This window comes from Paramormyrops kingsleyae, chromosome 1 (genome assembly GCF_048594095.1).
Source record: "Paramormyrops kingsleyae isolate MSU_618 chromosome 1, PKINGS_0.4, whole genome shotgun sequence".
Classification (NCBI taxonomy): Eukaryota; Metazoa; Chordata; class Actinopteri; order Osteoglossiformes; family Mormyridae; genus Paramormyrops; species Paramormyrops kingsleyae.
In genome coordinates this window covers 75747749-75773114 of record NC_132797.1, presented here as the reverse complement: position 1 = coordinate 75773114, position 25366 = coordinate 75747749, and the positions used below count along the sequence as shown (strand labels likewise).

Sequence of the window (25366 nt, the reverse complement as noted above, 5' to 3'; positions counted from 1 at the left end):
AACTACCTGCATGGCCTAAGCGTAGCTTCAACACTTCCCGTGTTACCGTGGAAGTGAACATTCTATCCTTGGACTTCGATGTGCAAAATGGCATAAGGGAATAGTGAGGAAGCATGCAAGTTGAAGGTAAAGTTGAATTATTCATTTTAATTTTTTACAGTTCAATATTGTACAAAAATCATACATTGCAAAGAAAATAGGAACAAAATAAGACCAAAACACCAAAATATTATTCATCACATTAATGTCATGCCTCCTGTCAACACAAACAAAAGTGCTGCACTTATGAGGATAAACATTATTCAAGTACAAGAGGTCTTGTACTCAGCTTGTTTGACGCAGAATGGTGTTTCTCAAAAGATTATAAATTAAAATGGACAAAATATCCTTCAGACTCAAATTTAGAGATATCATATCACAGCACAATGCACTGAAATTGTGTATATTATTTAATCATGGTGATGTAATTCCTTGACAAACACAAGTCAGTCCCTTTTAATACCCTTTAAGGAAATAAGGATTTCAGTAAAACTGTAAATCAGACACTTTAAAAGTCATTATAAGCTGATCAAGTTAAGAAAAACACACACGGGTGGGAAGAGAGACATTATTTGGCATCTTCTGCAGAAATGCTTATCAAAGAGTCATTATAAAATTGCAACGTAATGCTTTTCTGGTACTAAAGCATCACTAATAGCACAGAAATACCTTCGAACGAGGGATGTGTAACTTCTGTAAATGAAATGATTCCCAGCAGACTACAGCAAAACCAGCTGACAGTTAGGACCTCTGAGTAAATACCACTCCTGCACACAGCACTGCATGCATCCCGCAGACCTGATATCTACATGACATACATTTGTCCACTCTGACAGTTGTCACAGTTGCTGAGTCTTCCTAAAAACAGAGGACTGTGTGCCAGCTGTACAGGGACCAGGCGTGTGTTGCATCAAGCTATTTACAGAGCGTCCCTGGGGCAGACATAGGGAATCCGACAAGCCTTCCAGACTTTCATAGAGAATCCTCCTCTGACTCGCTGTCCGATTTTGTGAGTCTCACAAACTCCTCGCCATCCTACGAAAAAAAAGAGAATGAAACCACATGCTCTTATGAGGCATCATTATTAAAATCAGGTCTTACAGACTGGAACCTTAACACCTGCTTATCAGCATCAAGTGCAACAATAAAGTCAAACACAGCGCTAAACACCAGACAAAAAATACAAATGGCAGTAACTGCAACTGGGATCGAACAGTAGAACAAACAACTCGATTGTCTAGGGGAATGACTGATAGGTTTCCTACAACTAAAAATAGTCGAAATTACCCTTAATGAGTCACCTGCTCCATCTTAATATGAAGCATCACGTTTATGATCCTCCCCTTTGCTGCACAGGAGAGCTGGGTGCTGTTCTCACATTCGAATATTTGGTTTCCGCTAGACATTACACCTACTGAAGTTCTCAGCCTTTTTGGGTCTCTTTGAGCAGTTCTAGGACTTGACTCAAACCCGCCATCTTTTCTGTTTTACTCGTGTGTTATGCACGTGTTAATTGTGAGAAGAGCTTTATCTGCTGCTATGCTGCGGTCAGAATATGAACTGCACAATGATGGGGACTAACCAGATATTTGAATGCTTTCAAATTTTTGAATTTTTCAAATATCTTGAATATCTGTTTCAGCACTACTGGGGAGAGACGGGTGGCTGAGAAAGGGACCGCTGGGGGCACTGCTTACCCCTCGCAAGCGCTCAGACATTTCCCCGTTGATGACCCGCAGCTTCTCCTGCTGCAGGGCGAACTCGGGGTCCTGGGCGCGACTGCTGTTATAGATGAAGATGGCCAGCATCACCACGGGCGCCTGCAGGAAGAAGTCCAGCGAGGGCCGGAAGTCGAAGGCCAGCAGCGAGATGGTGGTGACAAGGACAGTGGTGACCTGGCTCGTCAGCACGTGGAACATGTTGTCACGGAACTTGAGGATGAAGGCCACTGATAAGCCCAGGGCCGCCGTGACGACAGCAAGGGCCAGCGAATACGTGTTATGGCCGTGAAGAAGGCCGCAGTGCAGAACCATGGAGCGAGAGTTGGAGTGCAGAGTCAGGGAGAGCATGTTGAAGACCACGCCGAACACGTACAGCCTGCTGTTCTGGATGAAGATGCTCTCGGCCAGCTGGTCGCCTTCCTTGAGGATCTTCTCATTATAGATGTTGGCCATGGAGGAGATGAAGCACTGCAGAAGAAGCAGGACGTGGCCCAGGCCAAAACGCAGATCATGCACGAGCGTCACGTTCCACGAGCCCCCAGCCAGTGCCCCCCCCCTGTCTGAGGCGCTGTGGTTCAGCCGCTCTTCCTCCAGGTGAGTGTAGGACAAGCAGCTGTTGGAGGAGACCAAGATTTTGCCGGGGTGGAGCCCGTGCACCGCCGTGGCATGCTGGCTCCCCCCTGTGCCCATTGAAAGGGCTACCATGGACAGGAAGAGAATAACCAGAGATGCCCATTGCACTGTGGACAGACGCCTCCTGCAGGACAAACCATGCAACAGCATCAATGAAAGTATCTAAACCCACAAAGAGATGGGAAAAAAGTCTTGCATAATAATATAGTGCTACTTACTTTAACACAATCCGGAACAGTATGGCTGTGGTCAATATGACAAAATTGGAAAATAAAACTGCCAGAGCCTATGGGGGGGGGGGGGGGGGACAGTTTTTTTAGAATGGAAAAAAAAGATTATCCAATACTTGAAAATTTCTATAAATGACAGACTTACGGGCTGCAGGTATGTGAGCACGTAGAAGATGATGAGGTTGTCGAGGAAGTAGAGGAACGCTGGAATGGACCATTTCATGAAGCCCAAGAACTCCGAACAGGAAGAGAAGCCAAGTTCTCTGCACGGTCGTCCCTCTGAAAAGGAAAGCGTGGCCTGTCTAACGAAAGTGGCCAAAGAAAACCCATGAAAGAAATGCAGGATCTGGGAGCTCAGACTTACCCTTGACTATTACCCGCAAAGACATTATGATGCAGAATACCAGTTTAATACCCTCTGCCATTAGATTGACAGAGGCAGGTAGGAAGTCATACTTGTTTTCTGCAAGAACAGGCAGAAATAATATGCGTTAGAATATACTTTGCAAGTGGCACCCTGTGGGAAAGGGTAGCCCATGCTGGGCGGCACAGTGGCAAAACACCTGCATTAGCAGAGAGCTTCAGCAGGAGAATTCGCGTTGTGCCCAGGGAGATGAAACCAAGGCCCAAGGCCAGGGTGTAGGCTGATGACCTAGAGCAGGGGCTTGGCTGGCAACACCTGGCCATGGCTGAATCCTGCCTGGGCAATCAGTAAGACAGGGCGGGGGGTGCCCGGTGACTGGCGGCCTGCAAGGACAACAAGCAGGGTGAATCCCGAGGCGGCTACTAACCTGACCATAACCTGACCAGCTTCAGCAAAATATGAAGGGAAGTAACTGATTAAATATAAACAGCAAATACATGTCTCACAACTAAGCAGGCAGTTCGTCGGCAAAATTCCTTAAATGCTTCCCCCTTTGCTGACATTGCGATTGTTACTAGATAAAATTCATTCAAAACATATGGTCTTGTCCTTCAAGAAACATATTTGTACCTTGTTTCAATGGTCTTCTAAGCATTTATGCATAAGTTAACTGCAATCTGTTTTATTATTATTATTTTTAACAGTCATCACTATACATAGATAGAAGCCAGGTTCCGCCACATAAAACAAAAGTAGTACGTCGTAACTACTGACGAATACATTGTGAATAGTTTATCTGGTAATTTCGACTGTGTACCTCGTGATTCATACTTAGTATCTCAATTATTTTTTGTTTTAAATGACTTGATCTCCACGCTTTAAAATCCACGTAACAATTCACACCGTCCAAACATAAAAATCGAAACCCAGGAACCATGCAAAGTGATTAAATAAACATGTTTTAAGTACAGATAATCGTTAAACCGATTCAAATGTATAAAAAACTGATCGTGGCAATTGACTTTCAGCCGTCCGCCCTGATATTAAAATATTATTAACACCTTACTGCTACATTGACACGTATAGTGAGTGGCTATATGTTACTGTCTAGAGAAACCAGGAAGGTAACAGCAGGAGACTAACAAATTTACTGATGCATTAGTAATGAATAACAAAAGAGTTGATCGATTGGTTATATCAGGCAGACTTTCTGTAAAATTATTTTAGGAAATTTCGCTTTACCTATCCCATCGGCATCATGCCAAAGTCCGCACTTCCCAGATCGCTACCAACTACAATGTTATTTTTAATATGCGCATGCGCAATATGCTGTATCTTTCGGACGTGTATTGTAAATATGCTATATTTATTTTTCCACATTTAAATATTTCATGTGAATTATATGTGTATACAGCCTATAATTTGTATTAAGCTAAAAGTGTAAAATTTGGCATTTTAAATTTATCATCAACAATTTTAAGCCGCTTAGCTTATTTACTATGCCGAATCTAAATGTGTACTTGAAATCCCGCGAGATTTGAGATACGGAAGTAGTCGTCAGGTGACAGGGGTCATGTGGGCCGGCGCTGGCGTGGTCTGTACACACAATCCACTTCTGTTTGCGCGTGAGGGCGGAAGTGCGGTGGTAGTTCACTCAAAGGAGAGCCCTTTTTGGAGGCTTTAAGTTTGCAGCCGTGACAAGAGAGACAGCAGGTTGTTTTGGAACATGCAGAACGTTATAAATTCCGTAAAAGGCACCGCACTGGGAGTGGCTGAGTTTTTGACACCAGTATTGAAGGTAGCTGAACAGTTTAGCTGTCAAAGGACTAAGCAAATTATCTCTGATGTTTAGGATGCGTGCATATCTGCCTGCGTTAGCTAGCTCAAGGCAGGTTCTTACTTAATTGGAATGCATTTCAGATTTAGATTACTCGCTGTTTTTGGAATCTGCTAATTTCAAAACTTTGTTGTCCTGTTGTTTCGTTCATTGTTAAGTCCAGTTAGCAATGCACTGGATTCGGCTCGGTTGCTGTTCGGGAATGATCGCGCACGTTTTCGAATTAGTTGAGTCAGTCTGTTCAATATACAGCTTACTATTATTTTGTCTACTTGCTGGCCTGTGCTGTAGATTCAGCTGAAGTTTTCGTAAAGGAAAGTTAATCATCCTGCATCAAGTGGTGTGTCAATTTTGCCTTTGTCAGAGTTTTAAATACAGCACGTGAACGGCGAGTTTCGTTTACACTTCTATTTTCCCGGGAACAGTTTGTATGACTGGTTTAATTTCGAAACCACTTGGGAATATTTGAATATACGGCTTTCAGCAGCAGAGATATCTTAAATTCGAAGGGTCTGATCCGCGTATAGGTCAGCATTTCTTACTTTGCTATTTGTATTGTTTTCAAGTGAAAACATTCCGTATGTGTGTTTACTTTCCGCCACAGGAGTCCAAATTTAAGGAAACTGGAGTTATTACACCAGAAGAGGTAATTTCCCCTTAGTGTTTTTGAAAGTGCACATTTCAGCGAAGCAGTTCTGCCTTAGATGAATAAATGAATAATGTAACTTAAGTATTTCCTTGTTGCCTTAAAAAGCATTTTCAAAGTTCTAATATCAAGCCATTTTACAAGAATTTTGAGGATAAAATGAATTTTGCAGTTCTGCTAATTCTGTGGCATGAGTTAAAAATTGTAAATGTCCTGTCATCTTTAGAAGACAAATTGATATGTGATATGTTCTTCAGAAGTCTTGAATAGAAAGAGCCCGGTGTCATCTGGATTTTCTTTCCTTCAGTTTGTGGCTGCTGGAGATCACCTGGTCCATCACTGTCCCACCTGGAAATGGTGTGTGTGTCTGTGTGTGTGCCGGGGGGGGGGGGTTGTTAAGTGTCCTTTTGATGCTGAGCTTTTGGTGCTGAATGTATTCAGATTTCTTCATTGGTCACCACCTAATGAACAGAAGTTCATATGCTCTGCTCTGTTAGAACTTAGTTGGAACTTGTATGTTAATTGTTTTGTGTTTTTCATTTCTGTCAGGTCAACAGGAGAAGAGGCAAAAGTAAAACCTTATTTACCAAAGGACAAGCAATTCTTACTAACTCGTAATGGTAAGAGAGTACAGATAGATAAAGGAAAGTGACATTGTGAGGACATCCTCATGGAGAATCTGCTTTCATACTTAAAAATTAAAAATACTACAGTGCTTTTATCAGGATCGTTTCATTTCGCGTTGTTTGAATGGGATCAATAATAATGTATAACACTGAATCAGTGGGATGTGTGTGAGAGAGTACACGGGCAGTAAGGTTACTGCATTAATACTGGATCAGTGGGATGTGTGTGAGAGTATGATGGCAGTAAGGTTACTGCATTAATACTGGATCAGTGGGATATGTGAGAGAGTATGATGGCAGTAAGGTTACTGCATTAATACTGGATCAGTGGGATGTGTGTGAGAGTATGATGGCAATAAGGTTACTGCATTAATACTGAATCAGTGGGATGTGTGTGAGAGAGTATGATGGCAATAAGGTTACTGCATTAATACTGAATCAGTGGGATGTGTGTGAGAGAGTATGATGGCAATAAGGTTACTGTATTAATACTGAATCAGTGGGATGTGTGTGAGAGAGTATGATGGCAATAAGGTTACTGTATTAATACTGAATCAGTGGGATGTGTGTGAGAGAGTATGATGGCAATAAGGTTACTGCATTACTGTGCATTCTGACATCGCTGCCATGTGCATGTCAGTACCCTGCTACAAGCGTTGTAAGCAGATGGAATACTCTGATGAGTTGGAGGCCATTATTGAAGAGGATGACGGAGATGGAGGCTGGGTGGACACCTACCATAACATAGGTGGGTTTCTCTTCCACATAGCAGGTGCAGCTGCGTCAGTTTTGTCTCTTCGGAATGTCTGTCGTATCCTGATCTGAGGTAAACAACATTCGCTGTTTCTTTCCAGGTGTATCAGGTATGACTGACGCAGTGCGAGAAATCACATTGGACAATAAAGTAGGTGTCAAAGTCTCCTTAATATTTTTACATCTTTTTAACAGCTGCATTGAATGTCCATTTTTAAATTCTATAAGTAGCCTCAAGCTCTGTCTGGGCAACAGGGTTTAATGATTTGCTTTCGGTTTCCCATGAAGGACAATATCAACATGAATGTGCATGTGGGCGCCAGCAGGAACGATGAAGATGATGATGACGACGAAGAGGCAGCTGACATGGAAGGTGTGTGCGCTGCCCACATGAAACCTCCAGATGGCCTCCATCCCTGTGACGTTGCTTTAAGCCCCCTGGTGGTGGCTTTGCGTAACTAATGTGGGGGTTGCCTTCTCGTTCCAGAGTACGAGGAAAGTGGCCTTTTGGAAACCGATGAGGTATGGAGTCCATTCCCGTTTGTTTACCAGGACTCGCACGTGATGTGTTGTGTAATAGGTCCACGTGCCTGTTTGCATGAGGGTCTGTGGCCTCTGTGTCCCTCCCCAGGCAACATTAGACACCAGCAAAGTGCTAGAAGTGAGCAAATCGAAAGTGGACCCTGGTGGCGAGGATGTCATTCTGCAGACACGGACCTATGACCTCTACATCACCTACGACAAGTATTATCAGACTCCGCGCCTCTGGCTCTTCGGCTACGACGAGGTGCCCGCCTCCTCCAGCGCGTCGTGTGGGCCGGTCGGCCGTGAGCGTGTGGCTGCTTGCATGTTCAGCTTCTGACAGTGTGACTGATCTCCGTCTCACAAAAGCACAGCTTCCAGCATCTAGCCTTCCCTTTCCCAACATCCAGAGCTTGGCTCATCGTCCTTTGGATGTGTGTGATGGTCCCTCACATGGCTGTCGGCTGTCCCACAGGATCGGCAGCCGCTGACTGTCGACCAAATGTATGAAGACATCAGCCAGGACCACGTGAAGAAGACGGTCACCATCGAGAACCACCCACACCTGCCCCCTCCAGCCATGTGTTCCGTACATCCCTGCAGGTGAGTGCTGGCCCGCGCCTTCACGGCCGCACCCCCCTGCCGGCTGAGCTGAAATGGTCACAGGTGCTCTCGCCCTCTTCTCCAGACACGCAGAAGTGATGAAGAAGATCATCGAGACGGTGGCAGAGGGTGGAGGAGAGCTGGGAGTTCACATGTATCCTCTAGAATGTGCCGGGGGGGTGAGGAATCGCAGGTAACCGGCCGAGGAGACGACTCCTCTGTCAAAGACTGAAACATTCAAGGGGGGGTGTTAATTAAGCCTCTTTCCATTTCATCTTCTGTCCAGAAAACTGGGATTCCTTAACGGTTCAGAAGCATCACCAAAAAGTCATAACTTTCAATAAACACATTTACTCATTGATAAAATGAATTAATTCATAACAGCTCCCTTTTGCAATATTCCAGCATATTTTAATAATTGAGGAACTGACAGTCTGGCTACTTAGTTGATCACTGTCTGCTTTTTCAGTTCTTTCTGTTCACTTTCCCAGCTTGTGTGGTTTCTCTTAACTCCCAGTTTCAGGTATCTTCTGATCTTCCTGAAGTTTGTGCAAGCCGTCATTCCCACCATAGAGTACGATTACACCCGACACTTCACCATGTAATCTGCACACGGCAAGGCGGGGACCGCGGGGGCCGTGCTGCGGCTCTCCTCGCACCTGTCTCCGCTTCCCCGTTTCTTTCCTGGATTCACTTTCGGAGCGTTATGGGTCGTTGGGATTTTCAAGAACTCCTTGCATGGGGATTCAGATCGTTCCGGAAATCAAGACCGACGGGTATATTTTATGTTTGTATTCAGATCCACAACGAGCAAATTACACGCATATTCTGCAGCTTAATGTGGTGAAATGGTCCATCTGGGCTCTAGTATGGAAAACTTGTACACCGTCCCCAATAAGTAGAATCATTAATAGGAATCTGAGTTCCAGATTGTGCACAAAAAGCTACCTTCTACTTCAGAACCATTCTGCCTAATCTGCCTCAGAATGTTAGGTGAATGTTTTTAAATCCTCTTTCGCTTCATTCTTTTGAAACCTCTTCATAAGCACATGTGATCTCTCCTCCCTTCCCGTTCTACAGAATTTATTGCGTAAAGCTTTCGCTGCGAGCATAATAGGTTAAACTTCGTGAAGGTCGTAACATCTGTGGCTGGGGACGGTGGGTGTCCTTAAATGTTATAATGTGATTGGGAGCGATTGGATGGGTTCTCGATCCCCCCCAGAGTCACGGATTTCATGTACATTGACATTGTGCTCCTACCTCCAGTGTCTCTTAACCACCTGTGCTGCTGGTGCTAAACTGCAATGTGTGTCAACCACCCTAAATCTCCTGATATCAGCACCATCCTTTTCCAGCAGTCGTTTGGAGCCGTAACTAGCTGCAATTGTCATCTATAGCAATTAAGATGTAAAGCTTCGGTTTGGAGTGAGAATATGCACTTTTTGTCTAGTAATTTAAAAAAACAGCCCCTCTTTCAGGAGCTAGCCCATCAATTTGAACCTTAAAGCGTGATTGCTTCCCTCTACGTAAAGCTTACAAAACGCCTTTAGGATCGTGTCACAAAATATGTTACTCGTATATTACTCGTATTCCGGTATATGTCACTAAGTCATGTGTGCCTGTACATTTTAAGAAGAAAAGTTGTCGATGTTATACGTCTAACAAAAAACAACATGATAACTGAATGCGGCGTTTATATTACGGTTTTAGACGTGGTGTGTTTGCTTTTTGTGTCCTCCATGTAAAGCACTTCACGTACAGTGTGATCTAACACTGCAGTTCGCTGTGGGCCCACGTGCGTTATGCGTCGGCAGTGGGCAGTAGGAGAGATGAGTGATTCTCTGCACGCGAGTAGCCAGGGTAGTAATTTACATCGGATTTTTATCTCTGTTACCTTACTTAAAATATGCAATTAAGCGAACGAAGTATTTCTTCATTTTAAAATACTTATACCTTGCCATTAGACATTTAATTGAAAAAAATACTTGCATAGTTACGACTGTTAACGGTAACTGATTAAAAACGAAAAATTTCTGCATCCTCACATTTATTGTACCATATAGCGGCTAATTAAACAGCTTTTCAGGTGTTTCTATCAGCTAAGTCGTCTGTATGTTCGTGTGGAGCTTTAAGGCGATGTAAATTATGCGTCAAAACGTACAAGACGCTTCGTGTGAAGATTCTTATTTTGCTCAGTTTCCTATCGGCTTCATTTTTCATTAAATAACTGGCTTGCATCATAATTCCCGATGTCCCGATGCCTTGTCTGTGACTGTTGTTGGGGGGGGGGGGTCTTGAATGTTTTACTACATATAAATAAAAGTCTCACAAACAGTGTTTCTGTTCATCATTGCGGAAATAGTGAAGTCTGTAATTGTCGATTTTCAAATAAAACTACTGCTGATGCACAATTTACATCTATATTACAAGTAATCTAGTTGGGATTGGGCGATGTACTTGTAGATTTGTTTTACACACATTTCATTTTATGGCAAAGTTTGGCTTAAATGTTTGTTATAAAATGTATTTGTTCTAAAGGAACGATAAAATTGAAAATAATTCCTAAATTTATTATTAATAATAAGAATTCCTATTCTAGGCCTACCCCATGCCAGGGCGTACTGTCACAAAAACAATATGTTGGTTTTAATTCCAAATCCATTATCTGTAGAGTTAATTATAAGCCGTATACTTACAAGTTTCCATTTTAAAAATTATGTTTAAAAATCAGACCTGAGCTGTCGATTAAGTCCATTGTGAACTGTACAAATGGCAGAGTTTTAATTTTGTATAGAAAGAATAAAACCCCGGCTCTTTGAAACTAGAAGTGGCAAACCACGTGTACGCGGCTGTTTTATGCGTTACATTACTATTCCGCTTAACTTCTAATCTTCTGTAACAGGGCTATTCAAATCACTGTCCTCGAGCACTGCTGGTTTTCCAGCCTTCCTTTACCTGTGAGCCAGGTGTGAAGCCTCTGACCAATCAGAATCAGTAATTATTAAACTAACTACCTGGGAGAACTGAAAACAAGGCCTGGATTTGGAATCGAGGTCCAGATTTGAAGAATCCTGCTCTATAATTATATCACCCCAACTGATAATTCTTCTCTTTAAAAGGTTGCAGATGGGCTTGTTTCATAAATTCCCTCAGAGGGTGTTTTGAAGCTGTAATAGATTCAGTTTCAATATTTAGTAGACCATTTACAAAGAATGCAATGGAATGTTCATTCCTTCTGCTGCACTGAGTACAAAATTAATTGATTAAATATTTCATTTCTGCCTTTGCGGCCTCAAACGTATTTGATCCAGTTCTTATAATGATCATTCGTGAATTCCGGAACAATAATAATTGCAGGCCAAGTGAACTAAAATTTGCATGGATTACATGACTTTCATCAGCAATGTTAATATTTTACTTGTATTTTATGTATCGCTTTTTGTACTTTTGTCTTGCACCAAAACAAATTCCTTGCACTTTTTGTACTTGGCGAATAAAACATTCTGATAATGATTCAAAGTGACAAATCTATGATGCAATAATGTGTCGCTATTTCATTGTTTTGTTGCTACTTTAGATGATGCAATGCCGATGCAATGCCGTAAACTGACGCTGCAAATAAAAATGTAGTCTTTTTTAATGAATGAACATTGCAGAGTACAGTTATATAACCATAATACAATAACAAGAAGAAACTACGGAGCGCTTTTTACAATTCTAAATAAATAAATATAAAATCTTCATCACGGAACAGAACTGTGACGTAGAAATTCTACAACGGAACAGAGGGGGTGCATTTAGCAACCGCGACCTTCCATCGGCATTTCTGGTGAAATCAAAGACGATTCCAATTGGACGAAACCGTTAGACACGCCTTTCACTTCGTAAAAATCCGATTGGCACGACGTCGGTGTCAGCATTCTGTCTCCGCCCACCGAATGATGTTTCGCTGACTGCCGCTCGCTAGGAAGGTCAAGCGGCAACTGAAATGTCGGAAGCATGGAGGTATCCCACGTTTTTATTATGCGTTTATGGGTTTTTCTCAAGCCTCAGGCCTTTAGAACCCTTCCTTACCGCATATTTAATGGGACCTGATAAAAACTTAACCGAGACCGAGGTAAGTGGACGTGGATTTTACTTACTTAACCCGACGGCTCTAATAGATGTTCAAATAACACAAAATTTGCAGATATAGTTAAGTTGTATGTCTTTTTGCAAAGCAATCATTGTGTACACGGATATATTGTGTAAGCCGATATTTCTACGTGCGTGCGGATAAGGTAAGGAAGTGCTTAGGGTATGCAGTATGTAACTAACAACTAAATACAATTAATGTACGAGAATTCATACTGGATTTTACACATACAAAACATCAAGGCTGACATTGTGTACAGGCTTCTATTTCTCCAGCTCGTGATCAAGTAGCCTAATACCCAGCAGCACGTCGGGTATTTCGTAAATCCGGCGCCTGGTGACATGTAATACTTTTATTTGAGCTGGATAAATGGACACGCCGGTTGAGCGGCCCCTCTACAAATAATAATAATAATTAAAAATATTAAAATTTTCAAAGCATCAGTGCGTGTATACTGTTTATCAAAAATGTTAATCTCACTGTAATGTTTACATGGAATTAACGAGCACAAGAGAATACTTTCCCCCTCTTAGAATTTTTCTTTAGCTGTTCCCCAGTACAGCATTTCCTTACATGAACTATTGTATTTGATGCGATTTCTAATATAACAGGCTTTAATGGCTTTCCATGTCATAAGGCTTTAATTGGCTGTCCATTTCATAAGTACGAGTTGTCCGTAAGTCGGGCGTTTTTATACCGGGGACTGCCGGTACTTAAGCATGTTCTTTGAACTGTACACCCCCCCCCCTCCCCCCACATGACCCCATAACCTTCACATTTAGCCGGTATCCATGCGCTGCCTCCTGAGTCATGTACTGTTTAATGTTTCCTCTTCTCACTGTAGGTCGTCAATGAAATATACCCAGTGTGGACCTACTCCTACCTGGCACTGCTGTTTCCCGTCTTCCTGGCCACAGACTACCTCTGTTACAAGCCCGTGATCATCCTGCAGGGGGCGAGCTTCGTCGTGACGTACATTATGCTGGTGAAGGCCCAGGGGCTACGGGCCATGCAGCTGCTGGAGTTCTTCTTCGGGGTCGCCACGGCGACTGAGGTGGCGTACTATTCGTATATCTACAGTGTGGTGGAGCCGGCGCAGTACCAGAAGGTCACCGCCTACTGCCGAGGTGTCACGCTGCTGGGCTCCACCGTGGGCTCGCTGGCCGGGCAGGTCCTGGTGTCTGTGGCGAAGGTCCCCCTGTTCTACCTCTGTGTCGCCACACTGGTGTCCATAGGACTGGCTTTCATTGCTCCCTGGTTCCTTCCCATTGCCAGCAGGAGTTTGTTTTTCCACAAAAGTGACAGCATCGTCCTGGCGGTGACAGAAGACCCTTCAAAAGGGGCAATTTGTGTCTCCATGGAGAATCTGAGCAAGGAGAAGGTGGAGGACAATGAATGCAAGATACTGCTTGAGCACAACATCCCTGCGCCTGTGACCAAGGTCAGCCAAAATGCACTCTGACGTGGCTCTTTAAATGCATTAATATTAAACATGAATGAATGACAAGCTAAAGTCCCGAGTGATTCTGTGGAATGTTCTTCATATGCAGTGCTGTGTACTAGAACATCTTTCTTTAAACCAGGTTCCAAAGCCAGTCGTTGGGAGCGCTGGTGCTCTTGATGTGTTGAAGACACTCTGGCGCGACTTCCTGCATTGCTACTCGTGTCATACTCTCCTGGCCTGGTCTTTGTGGTGGGCTTTGTCCACCTGTGGCTATCTACAGGTGGTCAACTATACCCAGGTCCTGTGGGAGAACATTCTTCCTTCTCAGGAGTTTATGATCTACAATGGCTATGTGGAGACGGTCTCCACTGTGCTCGGTGAGTCTGCTAACCAAAAAGCAGCTATTTTTCCATAGCAGAAATATCTAGTTAATCTCTGGATAACAATATCTGTCAAGCATCTGAATGATGTGCTGAAATTGCATGGTCTCTGGAAGGTATTAGCAGGCATGTAGACCCAGTGTCATGATGCATCTCAGCAACACTTCTCTGCTCTGTCCTGGACCAGGTGCTTCCATGGCATTTAGCGTGAGCTTTGTGACGATCTCCTGGACAGCCTGGGGAGAATTGTGCCTTTGCTGCTTCACTGTTGTCTTAGCAATAACAGTGTATCTTATGGACACGGTCAGGAACATATGGCTGTGCTACGCCTCCTATGTTGTCTTCAGAGGCACTTACATGCTACTCATCACAATTGCCACGTGAGTATGAGTATGGGCCATCAAGATAGAATGAGGTCTTGTGAAGGTCCACCTGAGCGATGATCTTATTCTCTCCATCAGCTATCAGATTGCTGCTAACCTCAACATGAGGAGGTATGCCTTCGTCTTCGGAGTGAACACCTTTATGGCCTTGTTGCTACAGACCATACTGACTCTGATTGTGGTTGACTCCATTGGACTGGGCCTTGATATTTTTTCTCAGGTATGTCTACTCTCTTGCCATTTGTTGTTTTTCTCTTTTTTTTTTTTTTTTTGGTAATATAACTGAACTCTCTTGCGCTTCACACCTGCCTTTCCCTCCCTCTCAGTTTTTAATCTACGCTTGCTACTTTGCGACGATCGCCGCCATCTTCCTGGCAGCCGCCCTGCGCCGGCTGGCAGTGAGGTGCCAGGCCCAGCCGTCGAGTCAGAGCGGGAGCAAGGACACGGACTTGGACTCGCTTGGGGGCGTCTCGTCTCTCCATGACGCAGAAGCGAGTCTGCCTGTGGACGACCGGCTGCCCCCCCAGGGTTAGGACAGTGAAGACACCATTATTTCTGTTACCGTTTTAGGGAATAAAGATGGACCTCTTTTTCCCCAGGACTGTTATGATGTGAAGAATGGGGACTGCAACAGCCTTCAGTGTCTCTGTAAACCTGCCTTTGCACACGCCACATTATCCGCACCAAAATACAATTCTTAAATGATGCACAAAGATACTCGTAGTAATGGCAGGTCCAGATCTTGCAGGCAGGACACTCTGTTGGCATGGAAGGAAACCAGATGGACCAACATGACCTATTTTATGAGGAGAGTGTTGATACTTGAACGGCCGATAGTGTTACCACTGTTTTGGTACAAAAAAACAGTGTTTTGTTTTCTATGAATGCAGATATGTTATGTTACGCACAATGAAGTATTATGCTACTGTTTTGATAGTAATGGGGGTCCCGCGACTACCCCAAGTGCAGCTCGTCATCGTGGTGGGAAAAATAACATGCCTGTGGACAGAGGAGTGTCACAGGGGCATCGAGCACTTGACAGGGCCCCAGAAATATGTAAAACTGGGTGGGGTGGGGGTCAAGGTGAAATTTCAGTTAGGGGCCCCAGGACTTCAAGGTGCCCCCCTCTGGTCTGTATGACAGGAACGCAGATGAGCTGCCATGGGTTTTGGCCACATCAGAATTGGGAGGAAGGTAAGAGAGCTTCAGTGTGCCACGTGTAAGCCATGTGTAAATGTATCAAAAATCCATCACTGCATATAGCAATGGGAACCTCTGTGATTTACTACTCAAAATATAAGATTTTCATGAGATTTATACCGAATAAACTAGATATTACCTTCCTTGGCAAACAGTGATTGAAAGGAACACTTCAAAATGTACTTGCACCATGTGCCTTAGTATTTTAAATGGTAAACTTGTAGTTAAGAGTCGTTCATTGTTACGTTAAGATGAGAACTTAAATAGATGTATACACGTAATTTTGTTTGCACAAGTATTTTTATAATAAAGAACTAAAAATGTGTATTGGTGTATTTTTTAAACTACCAATGAATAATGAAAAAGATTTAAAGCCTGCTAGTTGCAATGAACACAATAAGCACAGCATCAGCTGCAACATTTTCACTCTTGTGCCCAGTTGTCCAGTAGTAATCTGATTGGATTTCAGACGTTGGGTTGGATCAAACCTTAAAAATGGAACATCGAATTAGATCATGTAATCCAGTTTTGGTTTTGATCTGGATCGAGCCTTCAGTATGTGTTCAAAACCTTTTCAGTAGGATTGGGATACCTTTGATAAAAAATAGGATCACCCTGATCCCAGCAAAAGGGTGGATTCAGGGTGGATTTCAGGAACAAAATGTAACAAATTCTTACAATGCAAAATGAATAATACAACCTTTGTATTATGTAGTATATGTGTACTTATTCATTTTGCTATTGATTTCTTCAACTATTACAGTGAAAAAGCAGATAGAACAGACATTAGTCTACCTCTTACGACTTTTAGTACAGAAAACCTAAAAGGGGTTTTGTTCCCATAAAATAATCCCCAAAATAGCTGTCAATATCAAACAAAACTATTAAGTTAACTGTAGATGTCATTCATCACTGTAAATTGATTACAATAGCATAATCATCAGAGATGAACCAGCCATAAGCAAACTCTAACAATTACATGCCTTCTTGTTAACTACTGAACCTTTATATGATTTAAAAATGTGTTCAAAATACAATGTATTTGTGAATACTGTATATTTGTTTTATTTAATGATGTGATAACGTATATTTGATTTATTTAATGATGTGATAATGTATATTTGTTTTATTTAATGATGTGATAACGTATATTTGATTTATTTAATGATGTGATAACGTATATTTGATTTATTTAATGATGTGATAACGTATATTTGTTTTATTTAATGATGTGATAACGTATATTTGTTCATGCTACACCCGTGATCGGAAAGTTGCTGGTTTGAGCCCCAGCCTCGGCAAAAAGGTCACATGTCCATTGGCCCTTGAGCGAGGCCCTAACCCCCCAGCTCCGCCCTGCAGGTGGCTGCCCTTCACTGCCAAGCTTGCTGCCACCTATATATGTGTCTGTGTGTCATAGACAGCAAGATGGGGTCGGCGAACAGAGAATTTACCCACAGCGATCAATACAATGTCATTTTTATCATTATTATTTATTTGTTGCTAGTCAAATGAGGGCTCTGACTGTTTAAAAGCAATTGAAAATTGAAGGGGATGCTTGTGTTATTTTATTGTTCTATCTTCTGTCTATTCAAATAACACTCATAATGACCCTTTACCAGAGGTGTAAAGAGTACCTGAAAACCATACTTGAGTAAGAGTACAGATACCTTACTGTATAAATTACTCCATTACAAGTTACAAGTCAACAATTCCAATAAGACTTGAGTAAAAGTCGTAAAGTATCCAATTTTAAAAGAACTTAAGTATTTTACTCGTACTGAATGTAGGCTCAAAGAACACCAAGAAATGTGGAAAACAAGGAACTATTTATTTATGAGGCTTTATTTCCTAATATAGACATTAAATTGAACACCTCAATGTTTCAAAATGGCAGAAGAAGAAAATAGAACAAAAAGTCAGTCTCAGTCAAACTCAAATGTTCAAAAAAAAGGTAAAACAATAAAAAAAACTAATAAAAAAACAAATTCAGAGCTGACTTTAATGGTGTTTTAAGGGCAATTCTTAAGGGCATTTCAAGCAAAAATGGAGCACTCATAGTAATAAAATAATGACTTGAATTACACCATGATAATTATCAATATCGTTTGATATGATCATGATAAAAATATTTTTGCTATATCGCACAGCCTTAATGGATGCTACCACAGTGGCTTTGCTAACTAGCTAATAACTAGTAACCCATAGGAAGCAAGCTGAACAGTCGTTTGAGCAGACAGTAATATCTGATGACGCACAAAGTCTTTAAGTGTCAAGTCTTGTTAACTACATGGAAGCTATATTATCAGCAAGAAGGTCTTTACCTAGTTACCATAGTTTTGGTAGTGAGTCGGCTAGATAGTCAGCTAACTGATGGAAACGTTTAACCAGCAGCAAAACAACCACAAACAACCATGCGGGTCCCACAGTAAAATCTTTGTGCAGTAATTGACAGTCAATAGTGTGTCTAGCAGAAACATTAACAAACAAAATAATAAATAATAGATAGCACTGTTATTACACTGGGATACTAAAGATTTTTAACTTAATGACATAACAGGTACTACAACGATTCCGTTCTGCGAGTTCGCTTTGGCTTCCGCTTTAAGACGTGTTGGACAAGGGCGTGGCTTTCGCGGTACGAATGGGCCGGGTTGGATGTGGGCGGGGTTGGATGTCCAACCCCGCCCTCCTGCAGGCTGCAGCCAGACATACTTGAAGAAATTAGCCGTGGTAGATAAAGATCCTGACTTGTCGCACGCAATCACAATGTAGCGAGTAACGGTAAGCGTCCGTTCAAATGTAGTGGAGTAAAGAGTACATATATTCAGTCACAAATGTAGTGGAGTAGAGAGTAAAAGTTGCTTATATTTTTGATACTCAGTACAAGTACAAAGTAGCCAAAAAAATACTTAAGTACAGTAACGAAGTCCATTTACTCAAGTACTTTACACCACTGCCCTTTACATAGCTAGTAGCCTACATTGTGGTATGTAGCCCCATTCAGAATAACGGTAATCCGGATTTGGAAATCTTAAAAAAATATATATCTGGATCACGGTGATGCAAACCAGTGTTGTTTTTGTTAACCGGCACAACAGTAAGATGGACTACCTGATCCTGGAGAACAAAACATGGGATTTCCAAATCAGGAGCATTCGGATCCAGATGAAACTTATTGAACAGCCGGGGCCGGGAGACACGAAAATGTACTTGATCGGAGACAGAAGGAGCTCCTCCTTGGCGCCCTGTGATTGGCTCTGTGCTGACACGTGACGCGGGCAAGCGCCACTGCGGGAATGTTTGATCTGCCTTGGTGGTCCGGTCATCCAAAAGCGGGATCTAATATATTTATTTATGTTTAAAGATTCCTCTGAATTAGCATGAGTGTGCAAAACTCGTACTATTCGTACTATGTCCTTCAAACACTAAAATAAAGCAATCCTGAGCGTTATTTTATCCCTTGAACATTGCTGTAATGCCCACTAAATAAAACAATAAAGTAAAATTTGCTGAAATGTACAATCTCAGCGTCTAAAATAAAATCATGCGTTTTCTGCTGTGCATGTATTTATTCAGTTCGACTTTGTCCTTTTTTCGGGGGGGGAGGCACGACGGTCTTCTCCGAACTCTAGAGCGAAGGGCTACGGCCGCCCCAGACCACCCACGAACCGTTTTCTTCCGACGAGGGGGGACTCGCCAGCTGGGGTGGGGAACCGAGAGGGAGAAGGAGCCGTGAGTGCTGGGCGCCATTGTAGCCAGCAGCTCCGTCTCTCCGTTCGGATCTGCCAGTCAAGGCGAAGAGGAAAAAGTTTCCAAGTCGTGCAGCGGATCGGACCGATATCTGCGGCCAGCTTGTCGGATGGAATGGAGACATGAGGGTTGGAATTAGCGCGTACGAGGTAAGCAGGCGGAGAGGGACGTACCGGATGGCCATTGTGCGGACAAAGAGAAAGTTGTAAGTCGGTACCGCGGGGTATAGCATCGTCCGGGTAGGTCGGGCGCAAACGCTCTCGATGCATCAAACTTAGATTTTGCTTTTTCGAGTGCGGAAAAATATGAGTGAACGTGCATTTCAGGCTGTACGAGCCAGATTAACGAGGCCAGGGTCACTTAAAAAGGGGCCTTGGCAATTCATTAGTTACAATGCATGTAGATGAACCGCTTATTTATCTCACGAAAGATTTAGATCTTAAAGGAGCGAGGACAAGACATTTGTACTTTTCCCCCTCAAACAAACCATAGTAGTAAACCATTTTAGGAGTTGGTGTATGTGTGTAGTAAACGTAAATTAATGCGCAATATTTAGAATGCTAGAAAGAAAACTTAAGTTTGTTTGGGCCGTAAAGGAAACGATTGGCGAGACTAGAGGAAATCCTGAGCCATTAGGTGGGAAGCTCAGCAATGCCAAAGAAATGTGCGATCGGCCTCCCAACTCAGCCAGTTTAGGGAAAGTACGAGAATGTGTTTCAGTGACACTGCGTCTGTTTGGTTGTCTTAGATATAATAAAACTAATTCAATAATCACATTGTTTTTAAAAAGATATTACTTTTCCCCAGAAATTCATTGCTTAAAGACGGAGTTATACAAGCTTAATTTTTGATACAATGCTTTTAAAACATTAATCAGAAAAATTGTATTCAGGTTGTTTCAGTGTTTATGGCGGTAATTTTGGAAGCGTGTTAACGTGTAGTATATTAGATGTTATTGTGGAAACTATTTTAAACCAGTTTCACTCCAGTAATTAAGGGAGTGTAGACATTTTCCTACCTGTCCCACAGGGCCATGAAGCCCAATGTTGACTGGGCTGTCAAAGTGTAGCCTGGTGATGTATGAGGGAAATGAACGTGAGGCTGATGAAAGGCCGCCAGTTTAAAGGTCTGAAGGTCCCCGCTGGTGCCTCTGTCCCCCTTGCAGTATCCCAGCATGCCTGTCTGGCTCCAGTGGGGCAGTCCCTCGGAATGAACAGCAGTAGGAATGGGTCTGAGGAGGACCGGTGGCAGAGTGGGTCCAGCGGAGTGGTGGTGCTGGAGTCCGTCTCCCTGCTGGCGATCACCCTGCTCGCCTGCCTGGGCAACCTGCTGGTGGTGGTCACCCTGTACCGGAAGCCCTATCTGCTGACTCCCAGCAACAAGCTGGTGTTCAGCCTGACGCTATCCAACCTGTTGCTGTCCATTCTGGTGCTGCCATTCGTGGTGACCAGCTCGGTGCGGCGCGAGTGGCTGTTTGGCGTCGTCTGGTGCAACTTCACCGCCCTTCTCTACCTGCTGATCAGCTCTGCCAGTATGCTCACCCTGGGAGCCATCGCCATTGACAGGTTGGGGTCCTGCCCAGTGCAGATGGGCATTATGTTCTGGAGGCTTGTGGGCGTGCCCATTTTCTGACATCAGTGATTAAGACCAATTGCTTGCAAGGACATGTCTTACACATCTGTGCTGTAGAACAAACAGTGACAAAGCACTATGTATGCCCTCAGATCCAGTCTTCATCCAGTCGTGAGATCTATCGGGTTTTGTTACTGCCAAACACAAGGTTAAACTTCATTGCTGTTCACTTGATTTTGTTGTTGTTGACTTCATTGGTTTCATTGTTACATACAGAGCTACTTTATGACTTTGAGACTTGCTGTCTGCTGCGTCGTTCTCTGTGATGATCATTATATCTTACCAGTTTCTACCTGTAGATGGATGGTATGGCGGTAAATCCATCTTGCCATTGAGGCCCTGGGCTCAGAAAGTCTCTCTCTGTGTCCTTCCAGGTACTATGCTGTGCTCTATCCCATGATATACCCCATGAAGATCACGGGCAACCGCGCGGCCGTGGCCATCGTCTACGTGTGGCTCCACTCATTGGTAGGCTGCCTTCCGCCGCTCTTCGGCTGGTCCTCCTTCGAGTTTGACCGCTTCAAGTGGACATGTACGGCAGCGTGGCACCACGGGGCCTCCTACACGGCCTTCTGGGCCGCCTGGTGCTGCCTGCTGCCCTTCCTGGCCATGTTGGCCTGCTATGGCGTCATCTTCCGGGTGGCCCGCATCAAGGCGCGCAAAGTCCACTGCGGCACTGTGGTGGTGGCCCAGGAGGAGTCGGCATCCAGGAATGGCCGCAAGAACTCCAACGCGTCAACCTCCTCCAGTGGCAGCCGTCGGAGCCTGATATATGCTGGCAACCAATGCAAGGCCTTCGTCACTATCTTGGTCGTGCTCGGAACTTTTCTAGTGACTTGGGGGCCCTATGTGGTGGCCATCTGCACAGAGGCCCTCTGGGGCGAGGGAAGTGTCTCCCCAAGCCTGGAGACTCTGGTCACATGGCTGTCATTTGCTAGTGTGGCCTGCCACCCGCTCATATATGGCCTGTGGAACAAGACTGTGCGTAAGGAGCTTCTGGGAATGTGCTTCGGCGACCGCTACTACAGGGAGCCGTTCGTCACGCGCCACAGGACTGCGCGTCTCTTCAGCATCTCCAACCGCATCACCGGTGAGTGCTGGGCACGTCTGGAGGATGGGTGGAGAATAGGTGGGGTATGAGCTCTCCCTCTTCACCTTGTACAGAGGGACTGTTGTCCTGGTCGTGCTCGGCGATAAGCATTTTGTAAAGTGAGCTGTTTTCCTTAGCAAGTTCAGTCAGGCTTACTGATCATCTAACTACCATCCCTTTGCAAAGATCAGCAGCCACCCCCAATCACTGTTCGTTAAATAAGATGTCTGTTGAGAATTTGCAGTTGCGGAGATGTGTGAATGAAATGATGCTTTAATTTGCCCTCTGCATGAGTACAGGTATATTGGATGTACCATTTTGTTTACCTTTGAGAAACACACACACACACACACACACACAGCATGGGGCCAGGCTCAGCGTTTTGGCTTTTGATCACTGGCACAGAGTCACATACTGCCTCCTGCTTCTATGCCCATATGAATTGCGTAACCTTCATAACCAGTGACAGTCTCAGCTATGGACAGTAGAGTGACTTTGACTGGGGACATTTGGAAATATTTCTCCTTGTGTGTTAGGAATGTGAGAACTCCCCATTTGGGCATGTTGTCCATGTCAGAGGAAAGCTTCTATTTAGGCACAAAATCAGTACTGTTCTACTCGACCTAATCTGAGATACGGATTGTGAAACAGTGTTGCCAGGCACTGTCTGTCAGGCCTCCTGGTATTAACTGTAGCGTGAACCAGGCACTCACGACTTCACTGTGCTGTCAGGCCTCCTGGTATTAACTGTAGCGTGAACCAGGCACTCACGACTTCACTGTGCTGTCAGGCCTCCTGGTATTAACTGTAGCGTGAACCAGGCACTCACGACTTCACTGTGCTGTCAGGCCTCCTGGTATTAACTGTAGCGTGAACCAGGCACTCACGACTTCACTGTGCTGTCAGGCCTCCTGGTATTAACTGTAGCGTGAACCAGGCACTCACGACTTCACTGTGCTGTCAGCTGAACACTTTACCTTGAGAATCCAGCTGACTTTGATTCTATCTCCTATGTGAAGATCAGGTAAGTGTTTTTGTTTTAAAGCAGTGACTCAGGTCCGTTGCATCACTTCCTGTCACGCATGGCTGCAGATGGTATGCATGTGGTCATACAGGGCTGGCTGAGTGACTGCGTCTCCTTATAGATCTGGGGATGTCTCCACACCTAACGGCTATACTCGCGGGAGGGGGTCAGCTCCTGGGACACGGCAGCAGTACAGGGGACACCGGCTTCAGCTTCTCCCAAGACTCAGGTGAGCTAAGTACACTGGGGGGTGGGGCACGTTCGTCACTCCTCCTCCACCCTGCGTTTCGTAATCTTTCTGCCCCAGCTTGCCCGGGGCTGCAAGACGCCCTCCCTGAAGGCAGAGCTGTTGTTCACCTGGTTTTTTTCTGAGTTGCTAGTTAGATGTCGCCTCCTCCGCCATTCACTCGGCCCCGGAGATGGGCGTGCAGGGGTGCTGTGCACACTGCCTTTTCACTCCTAGGTGATGAGAGCCGTTGCAGGAAGCGTCCCTGTCTGAGGTACGGTGGCGTCCAACATCTGCTGCTCTTCTACTCAGGTACAGACGTCCTGCTTCTGGATGACTTCTCCTCGGATTCACACCCTGCCCAGCACACTGGCAGCTCGACAGCGAAGAGGAGGAGCTCTGTGACGTTTGAGGATCAGCATTCCCGAGGTAAGTGTGCCATTATCTCAACAGGCTGCTGCTGCTGCGTCTGGTGTGCAGGCAGGCCTAGGGTACACAAGATCCCTTCCCTATGTCTGTCTTCAAATTCAATTTATAGGCAAGTCGGGAAAATAATACAATACTGTGAGCCAACAAACCGCCACCTGAGCCTCACACTCATTTTTTGAGTATCTTTATACTCATTTTATGTTCTTGATTCCTATATTTTCTTACAGTTTAAGGTTTATCCATCTTCTGTAATCACTTATCCTAGGCAGGAAATAGGCCAGGAGGGGGCGCCAACCCATCATATTGCGCACACACACACACACACCCCCCTACGGACAATTTGATAACTTCAATTACCCGCAGCATGTTTTTGTACTGTGGGGGGAACTGGAGCTGCCAGAAGCAGTCCTACAGTGACAGATGTGCACCCACACCCACATGGCGTGGTGGAGATTCAAACCCAGGTCACAGACGAGGCGGCAGTGCTCGCCACTGTGCCACCCACATTCGATTCCTTTTAAATGGAAAAATATGCCATGGAAAATACCATTAATAGAAAAAAATGGGTAGCAATTATGCAGTAAGAACTTATTAAAATAACATTCTTCATTGTCTTTTTTTTTTTTTACATTTCATATATTTACATGATGGTTCATTTTTTTAATTGACCAAATGTTAAATACGGTAGAGCACACGACGTTACACTGCAAAAAACAGAAGCTTAGCACATCTTTGCTAACAATCAAATGAATAACCTGAGAGTCTTGCAGACAGTGCAAACTTAAACTTAAACTAGGTTTTATCCAGCTTGAATATTTGACCACAGTGTCAGTTTGCTGATTGCTGACAAACTGCACTTTTCTTGTGAATTTTTTTTTTTTGCAGGTCGAATTCTTTGTTGCAGTAGCCCTTCTGTTTCCTGCAAAGTTTGGCTGAAATTTAGTATTTTGATAATTTACAGTTAGACTTTGATCTTGAGCAACATTACTAAACTATGAAAAAAAAATTGCCAGGAATACTTGTTCACAATGCATCCCAAAATAAAAGGGTGAATGCATGAAAAACTGCCATTTTAAAATGTGACCCATTAGCTAAGGACCATCCTAAAGTACTGTCACCTGGAAAACTGTGGCTGAAGTTCTTTTATGTCCGTTGCTAACTTTTTTTGTGGGATTTTTTTTTCTTTAGCAAATGTTGGTTCTCCTCCAGTCCAAGTCAAGGCTGAGATCCACAAATCCCTGGACAGCTACGCCTCCAGCCTGGCAAAGGTGATTGAGAGCGATGCCAAGCTGCAGCTCTTTGGGGAGGAAGGCATGCTGCCCGGGCGCACGGCAATGCGGACGCCACGCTACCTGGACGGCCAGAGGCTGAGGCTGGAGAGCATCGATGAAGGCATAGTCAATGACCAGCTTGAGGCCGTTTGTGTTTAGTCAGTTTTTTGCTTTTTTTTTTTTTTTTTTAAATTGTGTGGTTAATTCCTGTTATATATATATTGTAGTGTGGGGTATTGTATGTTTTTTGGAAACTTTTATATGTTCATTGGAAAATTGTACGCATTTAATTTGTGCAACTAAACCTTTTCCATCATGGTTGTTGCCTTGGTTCGAGTTTGAATTCAACGTTCAAGGTTATGGGTAAAATCCACCTTTCTCAAACAGAATCGGCACCCCACTTCGGGCTGTGCAGTGGTGCCTTT

The 25366-nt window shown here is 43.9% G+C and overlaps 4 protein-coding genes across 7 annotated transcripts; 3 read left to right on the top strand and 1 right to left on the bottom strand.

The window, feature by feature from the left end:
- Positions 1-127: 127 nt before the first annotated feature.
- On the bottom strand, positions 128-4446 carry slc35a5 (solute carrier family 35 member A5). Of its 2 annotated transcripts, XM_023800850.2 has the most exons (7): positions 4230-4446; positions 3187-3370; positions 2988-3086; positions 2769-2902; positions 2612-2679; positions 1737-2517; positions 128-1074 (listed from the first exon to the last, which is right to left on the bottom strand). In XM_023800850.2, the coding sequence occupies exons 2-7, from the start codon at positions 3308-3310 to the stop codon at positions 1012-1014; spliced, it is 1269 nt and encodes a 422-aa protein (XP_023656618.1). In that variant the 5' UTR covers positions 3311-3370; positions 4230-4446; the 3' UTR covers positions 128-1011. The 2 variants fall into 2 exon arrangements, with proteins under 2 accessions (XP_023656618.1, XP_023656619.1); XM_023800851.2 differs by lacking the exons at positions 2988-3086; positions 4230-4446 and having other exon boundaries at positions 2769-2925; positions 3187-3326.
- A 117-nt stretch (positions 4447-4563) lies between these two features.
- atg3 (autophagy related 3) lies at positions 4564-10311 on the top strand. The gene is made up of 12 exons (XM_023800852.2): positions 4564-4785; positions 5429-5470; positions 5778-5827; positions 6020-6090; positions 6737-6844; positions 6951-7000; positions 7138-7222; positions 7337-7371; positions 7481-7636; positions 7847-7974; positions 8060-8128; positions 8498-10311. The coding sequence occupies exons 1-12, from the start codon at positions 4714-4716 to the stop codon at positions 8577-8579; spliced, it is 948 nt and encodes a 315-aa protein (XP_023656620.1). The 5' UTR covers positions 4564-4713; the 3' UTR covers positions 8580-10311.
- A 1566-nt stretch (positions 10312-11877) lies between these two features.
- slc19a2 (solute carrier family 19 member 2) lies at positions 11878-15841 on the top strand. Its single transcript, XM_023800769.2, has 7 exons — positions 11878-12091; positions 12954-13550; positions 13693-13930; positions 14121-14313; positions 14395-14536; positions 14643-14844; positions 14916-15841. Exons 1-7 carry the CDS (start codon positions 11963-11965, stop codon positions 14924-14926), a joined length of 1512 nt encoding a protein of 503 aa, XP_023656537.1. The 5' UTR covers positions 11878-11962; the 3' UTR covers positions 14927-15841.
- A 2444-nt stretch (positions 15842-18285) lies between these two features.
- gpr161b (G protein-coupled receptor 161b) lies at positions 18286-25262 on the top strand. 3 transcript variants are annotated; one of them, XM_072699544.1, is made up of 7 exons: positions 18286-18300; positions 18618-19418; positions 20435-20834; positions 21276-21991; positions 23137-23244; positions 23554-23670; positions 24859-25262. In XM_072699544.1, the coding sequence occupies exons 3-7, from the start codon at positions 20479-20481 to the stop codon at positions 25098-25100; spliced, it is 1539 nt and encodes a 512-aa protein (XP_072555645.1). In that variant the 5' UTR covers positions 18286-18300; positions 18618-19418; positions 20435-20478; the 3' UTR covers positions 25101-25262. The 3 variants fall into 3 exon arrangements, with proteins under 3 accessions (XP_072555645.1, XP_023656768.1, XP_023656767.1); XM_023801000.1 differs by lacking the exon at positions 18286-18300 and having other exon boundaries at positions 19412-19474; XM_023800999.1 differs by lacking the exons at positions 18286-18300; positions 18618-19418 and adding an exon at positions 19458-19508.
- Positions 25263-25366: the final 104 nt, after the last annotated feature.